General features: G+C 54.2%; 1 protein-coding gene across 22 annotated transcripts in view; it reads left to right on the forward strand.

Annotated features, from left to right (window-relative positions):
• The window catches only part of PDE10A (phosphodiesterase 10A), a 568650-nt gene that overhangs the window by 288339 nt on the left and 267965 nt on the right, over positions 1-12346 (forward strand). For 8 of the 22 annotated variants that reach the window (XR_014843433.1, XR_014843435.1, XR_014843432.1 and 5 more), the window contains exon 1: positions 4293-5237. The exons of 10 other annotated variants lie outside the window; for them this stretch is intronic. Coding sequence is in view for 6 of the 12 variants with exons in the window: in XM_021071805.2 (XP_020927464.2) it covers positions 4328-5237 (910 nt within the window). In the remaining 6 variants the exon portion in view is untranslated. Of the gene's footprint in view, positions 1-4012; positions 4233-4292; positions 5238-5993; positions 6094-12346 lie in introns of those variants that run through there. 4 more of the 22 variants (XM_085021677.1, XM_085021731.1, XM_085021682.1 and 1 more) reach the window with 3 other exon arrangements.

Raw genomic sequence — 12346 nt, forward strand, 5'->3', positions numbered from 1 at the left:
GTCCTTTTAAAAAATAGGCCTTCCTGCTGGATAGCCCAGAGAACTATATCTGGTCACTTGAGATGGAACATGATGGAGGATACTTTGAGGAAAAAAATGTATATATGACTGGGTCACTTTGCTATACAGTATAAATTGGCAGAACACTGTAAATCAAATATAATGGAAAAAGTAAAAACCATAAAATTTAAAAAAAAATAGGCCTGACTACAGTAATACTGTGAGAACACACCCTTCACTTAATTTCACAGCCAGAATTTGTTAGCACCAGTGGAAGTTTGGCATCAGCTGGCACGCAGGTGGAGGCAGGTAGCAAACCCTGAGCGCCTCTTGTGTGCAGGCCTTTGTTAAGGTTGTCAGTGGTGAGAGAAGCATGATGTCATATCAGGCCGTTTAAAATAAAATGGCCAAGGCAGATTATACATGCATTGCATTTCTGAGGAGGTTTAATGCAACACAATCATATATGCACCTAAATTATATCAGTTGCAGGAGTCTAGACAGCAAAGTTTGTGTGAATGATACATGTTGGTAGTTTACTGGCAATTTAAACTGAAAAGTCTGACACACAAAACCCACATGCTTCTATTCAGCTTGAGAGCAATATGAATTATTTTGCTCCAATAACTGTATTTTAAATAAGTTATAAAAATTAAAATCAAGATTAAAAGGATGTCTTTTTTTATAGACCTTATCTGCATAAGTAGACGAGTTTAACATTTGATCAATCTTTATTTTATATCTTTGTAAATAAAGGTTAGTAGTGTTTTAAAAGAGAAAACAGATCACTCAAGGATCAGTTAGCATTGTAGAATTTACAGCTTTAAACACTAATATTGCAAGTTGTAAAATAAAACCAATTAAGACACAGGCCCACATGTTGACCAAAGAGTTCATAAAATATTAATCATATTTATTGTAAACCTAATTCATAGGGTATTAAAAGGGGTGCATGGTTAAATTATCATAGAGAAATTTTATGATTTTATGAGAAAATCAATATTTTAACATTTCTTAGTCTCTTGCTTGACCTATACTTTAAAATGTTTTAAAGAACATATCTTTCGCATTAGATAATAATCAGGCAGATATCGTTTTCTCTATCTGAATTATTATGCATAAAATACTAAATATAGAATTAAGCTAATTTAAGAATAACAGCATAGTGAAGAATACTTGGAGATTTTAAATATGCTGATGATTGCATAGGTCCACTAACGTGAGGTTGCATCATCAACATAAATTTCTTGATCATTTTCCTCGGTAAAGGGAAGAGACAAATGCTTTGTATTCTTTTAAAATGTTCAGCTCCTAGTAATGGTCATCACAATTTTGGCACCTTTCCTAGCGTTAGCTGCCCTCTTAACATTCTTCCAGTTTTATTTTTTTGCAGCGTGGGCTGGCATTTCTTCATCTGAGAATGAGGAAAATTGTTCATTTCCTAAAGATCACACAGTAGTGGTATGAATTTCCACCACTGCTCTTCCTTTGCTCCTGGAGTTACAACTAATAATTTCAGTTGTGCTTAAATTGTACTGTAATCTGATAACATTTTGACATATAACTAAAGTACACATTTTATGGGGGCTTTCAGAATGCAGAGTTCACTTAATTATGAGCCAATGTGTTTATTCCTAAAAGGCTTGGAGTAACAAACGTGTAGAGTGACAGTTGTCTCCTTTTTCTGATATGTCACTAAGGAAGCTCAAAGCCAAGGAAAAGAATCCTCAAGAAACACATTCTACAGGTGTTGCACCACCTGACACTGGGGTGAGTGACAGCGCCTTCACCTCTGCGGGTTTGTGATTTAAATCTTCGACTAAATGATATTCATGAAGAAAGGAACTGTGGCTGGGTGCTTATTAGACTTATATGAACAGAAATGGACTCCAGTATTAAGTAAGGAGAACACTTAACAAATATAATCGATCATCAGAAAACAACTCCTCAACGTGTTCCTTTTCCGTTGTCAGGCTTTGCCATCTTTGATTTGTCCAGGAAATGTATGCCTTCCAGCAATCATTTGGACAAAAGAAGGAAGAAAAATAGAAAGAAGTTGATTCCAGGAAAGGGTTACTAAAAATTCTAAAGTTTGCGTCCTGATTTAACAGACTCAGAGAACAAATATTTGGCGTCTTCCGTCCCGCGTCCTGCTCCCGCGGCCCTAAAGAGGCTTGTATTCAAGTTAAGCAAATTTTCTTGTAATTGGAAAGTCACTTTAATGACTCCAAAAGGCAACTGAAGAAACTTAAACAAGTGGAAACATTTTGCCTGTAAAAGATTGAACAGTAAACACTCCAAGGAGAAACACTACCTCCCCAAATCTGTGGGCAGCCGCGGAGAACCCTCCCAGCGGGTGAGCAGCCCGCGCGAAGTCCCGACGCCCAGGAAAGTAACAGGTGTCGGGGCTGCGCAGCCCATGCACCTCAGCCTGGAGGCTGCAGCAAAAGACCAGGCAGGAAGGCTCGGTCGTTTTAGTTTTTTCTTCTCCAGGAAAAAAAAAAAAAGAAAAAAGAAGCAGTAGAAACTGGCAAAATCCGCCCCCCTCCCAACCTCGATAAGGTAAGAGCCACCGGAATCTTTTTTGTTGTTGTTGTTCCGCAAAGTTAGGAATTCCGATCCAGCGAGTGCCAGGGCTGGCGCCCTTTACTAGTGACTTTAAGAGTTCGCCCAGCAATCGAGGAAACGCTGGGGGACTTCGCCGAGGGAGGGGAGCTGCACCGCTGTCCAGGTGCCCCACCTACCCAGTTTGGTGTAAATACAAATATGCTCTTTTCCACTGTGGGTGTTTGGATGGGAGTGGGAAAAGCAGACTGGGGAAGAATCTGGAGTACAGTTCACAATAAAAGCATCTGAGAACTGGACGGAGAGAAGAAAGAGTAGAGGGCAAGAAGAGACCCCGGGCCAAGTGCACACCTGGGACCCCGGTCCCTGCGTCAGCGGAGCGGCGACACCGCCGCGCACTCCTCGCGGTCGGGTGACCGCCTTGACCTTCGCGGAAGCTGGGCTTTGGCACGCGTGCTTCAGTCCTGGGAAGGTGACCTAGTCCAGGGCGTCTGGACAGCCCGTGCCACCGTGGGGCACGGGCCCGCCGTCCCCTCTCGGACCCTTAGCGCCGCGGCTGCCTGCTTTGCGCGCGTGCATTTCACACACACACCTGCGCATCTGTGCGCTCCGCGCTCCAACTTGCCAAACTTCTAGCGGCTCCTGGCTCTGAGCGCCCGTTGAGCGGCGCAGCTCCCTTCAATAGCAACCATCTGGACTGGGGCTGGGGAAGGAGGGAAGGGTCGTTGTACAAAAACCCTCAAGGTGAGGAGCTGGTCCTCAGGACTTAGGGGCGATGTTCTCCCAATTTTTATTTGTGTTTTTTTCTGAGTCACAGTTTGCCCTCTCTATTTTCTGTCCTCACTGGGGCAAACTGGGCTGTGCACAGGAAGTTCGTTATAAGGCGAGTTATCGGAAAGGGAGTCCAGGGACCAACTGGTTTTCTAAACCTTAGTTTATTGGAAACAGTGTGCCTTAATGGAAACTCCAACCAAATGTCTGAGTTTGAACTCTCCTGGGAGCTCTGAGCACAGCCCTGTTGCAGCTGCTGGCCCGCCATCAGGAGGGTTCCCTGGCTTCAGCAAGGAACAGGCCGACGTGGCTCGCCCAGCAGTGCGCAGCTGGAACAGCTGCAGGGCGGCGGGTTTCGAATTCGGAACACCCGACCCAGATGTGAGAAAGCTTTGCAGAGACAAAGCGTTTCTCGGTCCTCTCGCCGGGGCCTGGGGCTCACACAGTCCGCAGAGGGCCACCAGGGTGCGGGGCCTGGCGTGGTGGGGCCGAGTCGCGGCGGGGCGCGCTACGTGGGCGCGGGCGGCGGCGGCGGCGGCGTGGGGAGCGCCGGCTCCGCCAGTGGGCGTCTTCTGCAGCCGCCGCCGCCTCCACGGGCAGCGGCACTGCGGCGCTTTCCTCCCCTGCTTTCGAGCAGTCGCCGAGGCTCAGCCGCCGGAGCGCGCGCACCAAGCACGCCACGCTCGCAGGCAGCGTCTCAGCAGCCCCTCGCCCCGGCCTGGAGCTCGCTGATTGTGCGCGCCAGCCGGCAGCCAGACGCGGCCGCGGGGGGCTCGCCCCCGGCTCCAGGTCCTCCCGCACACACTGTAGAGCGCGATGTGAAGACTGGGCCGAGAGGGGCGCGGAAGACCAGAGAGAAGGACTAGACTGACGATCGGGCCGACGGGCCTGGGAGGGTTAGTCCTGCGGGGGCGGAGCCCGCCGAGCCCGGCCCGCGGCGCGCCCCTCCCGCCCGGGGCCGGCCCCCACTGGCAGCCCAAGGAGGAGGGCCATGGCCAGCCCCGTGGAGCCGCTCGCTCCCCGCCCTCAGGCCCCCCTGCCCGCGGCCGGGGACGAGCCCTGCTCCGGCCCCGGCAAACTCCGCCCGGAGCCCAGGCGCAGCGCGGCCGGCGGGGGGAGCACGGCGGGCCCGGGCCCGGCCCCCGAGCCGCCCGGCGGCGGCCGGGCCGAGCGCGCCGCGCCCCCGCGCCCGCCCCCTTCCCCTGCAGGCCGCGCCAGCCCCGCGGGGGGCCTCGGTGCTCTGTCTTCGAGCGGCGGCGGCGGCGGCGGCTGTTTCGCAGCCCGCGCTCCCTTCGCGCTCGCCTTCTCCTCCCCTGGCCGCTCCTCCACTCCATCTTCCTTTTACTTCTGGCCGCCGCCCCCCCCGCCCCCTCCTTCTCTTCTCCCCTCCTCATCTGCCTTTCACCTCCCCGTGCGTCTCCCAGGAAGGGAGGGCGCTTCGGCGGCGGCGACTCGAGGAGGCGGCGGCGATGCTGGCGGCGGCGGCGGCGGAGGAGGACAAGAGACAGCTCCCTTGAACGTCCCCCCCAGCAGTAGTCACCGCGGCGGCGGTGGCAGCGGCGGCGGCGGGCGGCGGCGGCTCTTCCTCTCTCCTGCGCTCCAGGGCTTGCTGCTCCCAGCACGCGCCGGGCCCCGGCCGCCGCCGCCGCCGCCCCGGTTCCCGCTCGGCCCCTCCGTCGGCCGCGCGGGCTCCCACGGCTTCCCAGGCGCCGGCGGGGGCTGCCCCGGCCCCGGCCCCGGCCCCAGCCCAGGCGGCGGCGGCCGAACTCTCCGGCGGCCCCGAGGCGCCGGCGCCACCCTCGCTGCCGCGTTCCCGCTGCTCTTCGGCTCCGACATGGAAGATGGACCTTCTAATAATGCGAGCTGCTTCCGAAGGCTGACGGAGTGTTTCCTGAGCCCTAGTAAGTGCCTGGCTCCACATTCCCCGCGGTGGGCAGCGGGCTGGGTGCGCGTGCCCCGGGCGTTTGGCGGCCGGCGGGCTTCCCTGGCGGGGCTCGGGGCTTGGCCAGCGCCGGGACACCGGGGTTTCCCAGGCTCCGCGTGCGTGCGGGGGAAGGGTGACCCGGGAGAGCGGCGGGAGCCGCGCGTTTGGGAGGAGACCTGCTACCCGCCTTGGGGCCCCGGTGCTGTTTCTGGCCACGCTTGCCCTGCACGTCTTTATACTCAAACTCTGAGATCAGGAGCCTCTCTCTTTAGCCTAGAACCGCTTGGCTGGATAAACGCGCTTCCTTCCACTCGGGGGTTCTGCCCCTGAGTCCCTTGGCTGGGGGAGGGCAGGCCGGGGCCCTGGGACCTCGCGCTCCCAAAGGGGAAGGCAGTCACCTGGGTTCACTGTCGGCACTCGGCCGCTCTGCCCCCGACCCCACAGTGACCCTGTTCCAGAGCGTGGAAATGGGTGCGCCTCCGCGAAGAGTCCACTTTCGCTCGATCCTGGGGGTTAGCTGGTGCTCAGCGTGGTAAAGGGAAGGACAATGGGGTGTTAGGTTGGAGGAGGCTAGCGCCGCCGGTTCGGACTCCGGGCAGCGCCCCCCGCCCCGCACCCCGGGACCACCGCCACTCCGCCTTCCCCAGGAGCGGGGCTGAGAGCGCGCTGGAGCAGGGGTGGCAGAAGGCGTGTCACGAGGGAGGGGGACAATACTGAGCAGAATCGTCAAGGCAGATATTTGCTAGAAGGCAGGAGGCGGGAGATGTTACGGGAAGAGGCGCCGGGTGCACGGAGGAGGGGGCCGCCGTTGTCTTGGATGGAGGGCGATCGAGGTGAGGACCGGAGACCTGGGCGGGGCAGGGAGGGAGGTCGCGCCCGCGGAACAGCGGGCGACTCCGGCGCGGGCCGGGTCGGGCGCGGCATCTCGCGGCCCAAAGCGCGGGGCTCCGGCGCCGCCGTCCGCCGCGTGCGCACCGGAGCCTTTGTCTGCTTCTCGCCGGGGAACCGCGTTTCCGCGGCGCCTTCTCCAGGCAGACACTTCCAGCGTTTGCTGTGTCGGCTTCCTGCTCTCCCATCTGCCACTCATTCCCCAGCCCCGACCAGCCCACTCCTCCCGGGTACCCAGGGTCCTACCCCTCCTCGCGGCCGGAACTTGTCTGGGCTCACTGCCCGCCCCGGCGCCTTTCGGATGCATTCCCTGGGTTTGCGAGCGTGTCTCCTGGGGCCAGGCTACCCCAACCGGCACCCCCATCCTGTCTCCCTGGCGAGGGTCACCCCACGGGGGCCGCTTGGCCCAGCAGCCCCTCCCAAGCGCGGTCGCAGGCTCCAGCCCTTGGCGGCCTTTTCTGCTCCTGTTTGCGGGTTGACCTGATAGGACAGTGGGGCGTGGCCCCTGGACTCCCAGCTGACCCCTCCTGTACCCTGCCCCTGTCTGACGCGCACAGCAGCTCCCCAGTATCTCCCCTGGTCCCCCTACCTGCCTGTGTCCATTGATTCATAGATGCTTCAGTTCAGGGAGGACACGGTCTAGGCAGGCGTGGCCTTGCCTGCTGCCCTTAGATGTGTTAGGCATGGACATTTTTACCCGCGGAAACTAGACCAGGTTGGCGGTGAGCTGAAGATGGGGGGCAGAGCATGGAGCTCCTTACTGGCTTTGACTTTTGTTGGGTTAACTTCGGCCCTAGGACTGGGGTTCCATTCTGCCCCCTTCCTCCTGGGCTAGTGATTTCCTCCTTCAAAAAATAAACATCTGTTTTTTTACAGTTGGCAGCTGGTGGAGGGTGAGGGTAGGGGTGGAAGGTTGCCACACCTTGCACAGGAGTGTTTTGGGGAAAAAGCTGTGCCAAGGAGACCAGTTGTGTAGGGATTTGGATGGAACACAGTCTCCTAAAATGATGACGTTTCTGGTGATATGTTGTTACTGCTGTTTGTCTGGGGCAGGGGGTCAGCTTGTGAGGGTTGTTGGGGAGCAGAATAAAGATGAACAGCTCAGGTGGGGTGGAGGTATCCTGGGAGAATCCCCAGCAGGCTTTTCTTTTGGAAAGAGGGAGCCTGGAGAAGAGGGCCGGTGGACATCCCCCGCCCCCACTCTGCAGAAAGTTCCCTTAGGGAGAAGCCCAGTGATAATGGACTCTGTAGAGTTGCTGGGGCTTTTTGTTTGTTTGTTTTCCCCTCACCAAGTCAGTGAAGAGTAGCTTGGGGGTTGAAATCAGCTAGAGGCTATAAAAATCTTCTTTGGGATGTTACTAAGGTAGCAAATACTAAGCTTCTTTTAGACAAAATCTGTGATTAGCCCCACCTCACTGCCAAGGTGGGAAGAGGCGAGAAGGCTGCTTTAAGACATCAGAGGTCTGCCCTGACCCTGAATCCTTCACTTTGAGGGACTCGGTTTCTGTCTATTGCTTTATTTGTGTGAACTGCTGAAATACATGAAGCTTGGCAGACTCTTCTGATATTTGTCAATAAAAATGAGTCTTTTTGAAAAAAATTTAGAGTTCTACAAGACATAAAAATGCCCATGTATACAGATGTGTCATAATTGTTGCATGTCTATCCCCCTTTTTTCCCTTTCAGTTTGATCCCCTCTAGGACTGACAGGCAAGCTGTTGTGTAAAGGCTGCTGTGTCCACTTGTTTGTAGGAATGCCTGTTTTATCATCATCAAAAAGCAAGTCATGTTTTGTTTTTTTTTTTTTTTGTCTTTTTGTCATTTCTTGGGCCACTCCCGCAGCATATGGAGGTTCCCAGGCTAGGGGTCGAATCAGAGCTGTAGCTGCCGGCCTACGCCAGGGCCACAGCAACGTGGGATCCGAGCCGTGTCTGCAACCTACACCACAGCTCACGTCAACCCCGGATCGTTAACCCACTGAACGAGGCCTGGGATCGAACCCGCAACCTCACGGTTCCTAGTCGGATTCGTTAACCACTGCGCCACGACAGGAACTCCACAAGTCATGTTTTGAAAGTGTAGTATCCTAGTTTCATTCCTGCCCATTTTGGCTCTGCATTTTGTTTCACATGGAATCACTTGTTTGCTCAGTACGCACAGAGCAAACACGTATGCACTTACTGAAAGCTGTTGCCACTTGCCAGGTGCTACCCTAGCTGGGCGACGGTCCAAGAGGTCTTCACCAGCCAGGAGGAGAGCGCCTCCCAGAAGCAGGTTCAGCATGGATGCCCAGCACTAGAGAGGTCAGGGGTTGCTCTCCCTCCCTGTCCGGCTTCTTTCGTGGCCAACCTCTGAGCTTGTCCTCAGGCACCGGCTTTAGCCCGTCCCTGCTCTGAGCATTGTTGCCGACTCTGGAACAGAACGCCGTTCCCGCACAGGGAGAGCCCAGATCCTCCCAGAACACACTGACAAGTCCAGTTTGCAGTAGGGTGTGTGTGTGTGTGCACGCGTGTGTGCGCACACTTGCCAGTCCGTGCGAGCACACACAGGAAAGGAAAGCCAAGAAGTCCTGCTTTGGTCGATAGGCCAGCCTTCTGGAGAGAACAACCTCCCTTCTCTCCACTGGGCGCGGGGTGGGAATGGCCAGGGATGTACCTAGGGGACAGGGACCCATCTAGGACAGGGTATGTGTTGGCGTTGAGAATGCTGCTTAAGGACAGCCAGAAGTCAAAAGCCATCTTTTTTCTCCCTCTCACAGAGGCACCCACATTTCCCTACTGTTATATGGGTCTCACCTGTTGGCTGCTCTGAATGACAATGCAGAGAGCTATAGAAAAGAAAAACGTTGGTCAAAAAGAGAGCAGAGACAGCAAGGAATGACTTAGGCAAGACGTGTTAGCAAAGGCCTCAACCACTTCTTCACACTGCAGTTTGCTCTGTATTTCTGAAGTGTTCCAAACAGAAAAAGTGTATGTGTCTAGGAGCCCCGGATTTTAAATATGCTCCCCATCCATCCCTGACCACTTTAGTTCTGTTTCTTGAGACTTAAGATACTGTGTGGCCAACACTTGAACAAACTGAGATAAATATGATCCCTTTTAAGAGCAAATGTGATTAACACATAGAAGCTCCAGGCAACTTTGCATTTAACATGTTTTTCTGGACCTGATGAGACTTCAGTTGCAGAGGCCAGCAAGACCAGCAACACGGCAACAGAACTGAGTGTAAATCAGTTCACAGTTGGGTACCTGCTCAGTGCAAGTCAGTGTAGGGAGAGGCAGCTGCTGAAATCCAGTCCCTCAGAACCTGGCATATAGATCTGGATACCGACAAGGTCACCAGCAGAGGAAGGCTTTGAATTCCTGTCAGGCCAAGGTGCAGGTCACGTAGTGGAGGGGCCTGGGTCTGTCTTGGCTGGAAGAATCAGGTCTTCAGTTGGAAGAACAAGCTGTTTAAACTCAGTGGAACTGTTTAGAGTCTTTAATTTTGATTTCACGAAATTCCTCTTTTCATTTCAAAAAACTGCCGTAAACAAAGATAATCCCTAAACCTTTAAATGAGCAACAGTGGAAACAGTAGAAGGTGCTGTGTCTTCTGCCATGTCAACCTGATATATTAACTTTATGTCACTTTGCATCTAAAACTTTTTCTACACCATGAAGAAAAATAAATGCAGGGTAGTAAATAAATGAGTCTCTCGGGCTGTAACATGCAGCTTGCTGATCGTAATGCAGGGGTTCTCCCGTGGCGGTGCGGGGGCAGGTTAAGGGTCTGGTGTTGTCACTGCGGTGGCTCCGGTCCCTGCCAGGGCTTGGGTTCCATCCAAGGCCCCGGTGAAGTATTTTGTGCTGCGGAGTGCCCCCCCCCCATATTGCTGTATTGCTTATTCGAAAGTTGCTAAGGGAGTAGATCTTAAAAGTCTTCATCACAAGAAACAATAATGCAGTGCCCTGGATAGTTATTAGATTTTGTTTACTATAAAGCAGACTAGACTTGGTGTGGTTAATTAACATCGTACCAGTTAGTACACTGTTCACTTTGGCTTGTTTAGAAACAGCTCATGAGGTCTGAGAAAGAAAGAAAAAAGAATATTTCTCTCCTAAAAAGAAAACTCTTAGTTTTAACTCAAAACATTTAGATTTCCTTTAAAAATGTAAATCAGGCTCCTCCAGCTGATTTAAGTGTGTCTAAGGTAGAACTCCAGGATGACAGAATTGCTCAAGATCTCACAGAGGAAACAGAGGCTGTCTAGTGTCCTGGTGTTCTTTGTGGCATTCACCAAGTTCAGGAATTGTCCTGCTCACTTACTGGCCTGCTTGTCTACTGCCTGTCTTCTCAAGGTGGAAGGTAGGCTTGGTGAGAGCCTGAGGGCAGGGGCTTGTCTTACTTGGTTACATCCTGAGCTTGTAACAGTGCCTGACACATATATGGAAGGAGCTCAGATATTGTGTTGAAAATTCAAAGATGAGGGAGTTCCCTTGTGGTACAGCTGGTTAAGGATCCTGCATTGTCATTACAGCAGCTTGGGTTACTTCTGTAGCACCGGTTTTATCCGTGGCCCGGTGTGTCGGTGTGTCTTTGCGGTGGTGGGGGTGGGGTTCAGGGTTCTATGTCTTGAGAAAAGAAATAGCATTGAGCCCCTACTCTGGTGAGCATTGTTGTTGGTGCCAGGGGTGTCTGCTTATATGACGCCTCCTCTCAATGGTGTACCCACTAGGCTGTCAAATGTACAAACCAAAAATATCAAATATCAAAAATACCAAGTATCATATTGTATGCACTGAATTAAAGCAGAGAGCTGACAGTGTGGCTTTTCCAGTTTGGGTGGCCCCTGATGGTGTGTGGGGGAAGTTAAACTGCAATGGAGACGACCAGGTGCTGCCTGCCCTGCAGATGCCAGGCAAGGGCGCCCGGGGGAGGGACCTCGACCACTGAGCCAAGGGGAGTGGCAGGCACGCGGGCCAGCTTAGGGCTCTGTACGTCAGGGGAACAATTGCGTCTTACTCCACGTGCAAGGAGACCCTGCTGGAAGGTTGTAGGCAGGTGGGTGATATGTGATTTATGATCGCAGAAGCTCATTCTGGCTGCACTCTGGTGAGTGAATCTAGGGGCTGCTGTGGAAACGGAGCACCCGAAGGGCACCACAGTGGTCGCGGCAAAAGACGGGTGACTTGGATGAAAGCGATGATGATGGACATGAGGTCCATGGAACCCGGCGGCTTTGGGAGGTGTTCGGAGGCAGAATGGGTAGCGTGTGCAGGTGCGTTGGGCACCTGGCGTGAGGAAGAGGGGAACCAAGCCCGAGCTGTGGGTTTAGCCAGAGCACTTGGGCACAAGGAGAGCTGTGCTGTGAGGGCCGCTGGGGGAGGGCGGGCAGGGCATCAGGCGTCCTGTTCCGGGATGTTACCTCCGAGATGCCCGCTGCGCACTTCGCTGGAGATGATGAGGAGGTAGGTGGGTAAATAAGTCTGGAAACCAGAGGGTTGATGGGCCAGGGCTGGAGAATGAAGACTGTAATCCCAGGGTTTAAAACATGGGATCGTGTGTGCCCCCCGCCCAGCGTCCGCGGCTGCTGCATGGGGGGGCTTTGAGGGAGGGACAGAGGGGTCTGGCAGTCACAGACCAGTGCTGTGCGGGGTCGGGCGCGACCCCCGCCTGATGAGTGGCAGGAGGGCTCCGGAGCCAGCCGCGGGGAGGTAGAGGTCTAGGTCAAAGGCACGGTTCTGAAGCGGACCCTGAAAGAGGCAGGGGAGTGACAAGAGGGCAGGAGCAGAGCTGGCGGGAGAGCACCCTGGCCTCTCTGCGCAGTTACTCCCCAGAGTTCAGGCCCATCTGGACCTTTCCGGGTTGGTGGGTGCTGCGTAAGAAGCCGTGTGCTGAGATGGAGGGTTTATTTGTTGAGCAAAGGCGTTTGAAGAACAGGAAAGAAGAGCAGAACACACTTTACGGAAGGCGGAGGAAGGGCGTGTGGGGACAGCAAGGGGACTGTTCCTCAGAGAGAACTGGGCGCAGGGGAGCGGGTGTGTGCCGAGAAGTGTGTATCTGAGGGGGCAGCCGCCAGCACGCTCCCAGATCCCACCTGCCCCTTCCGCGGGCTGGGCAGCGCTCTGGGCATCTGGGTGCGTGGAATAGAAGGGCAGGTCCAGAGGCTCGCCGCGTGGGCAGCAGGAGATGAGCGGCCCAAGGCCTTGGAGGAGT

The sequence above is a fragment of the Sus scrofa genome, chromosome 1 (genome assembly GCF_054392235.1).
Source record: "Sus scrofa isolate SSC_HxYL_T2T_F1_AM1 chromosome 1, Sscrofa_HxYL_maternal_Yorkshire_Landrace_v2.0, whole genome shotgun sequence".
NCBI lineage: Eukaryota > Metazoa > Chordata > Mammalia > Artiodactyla > Suidae > Sus > Sus scrofa.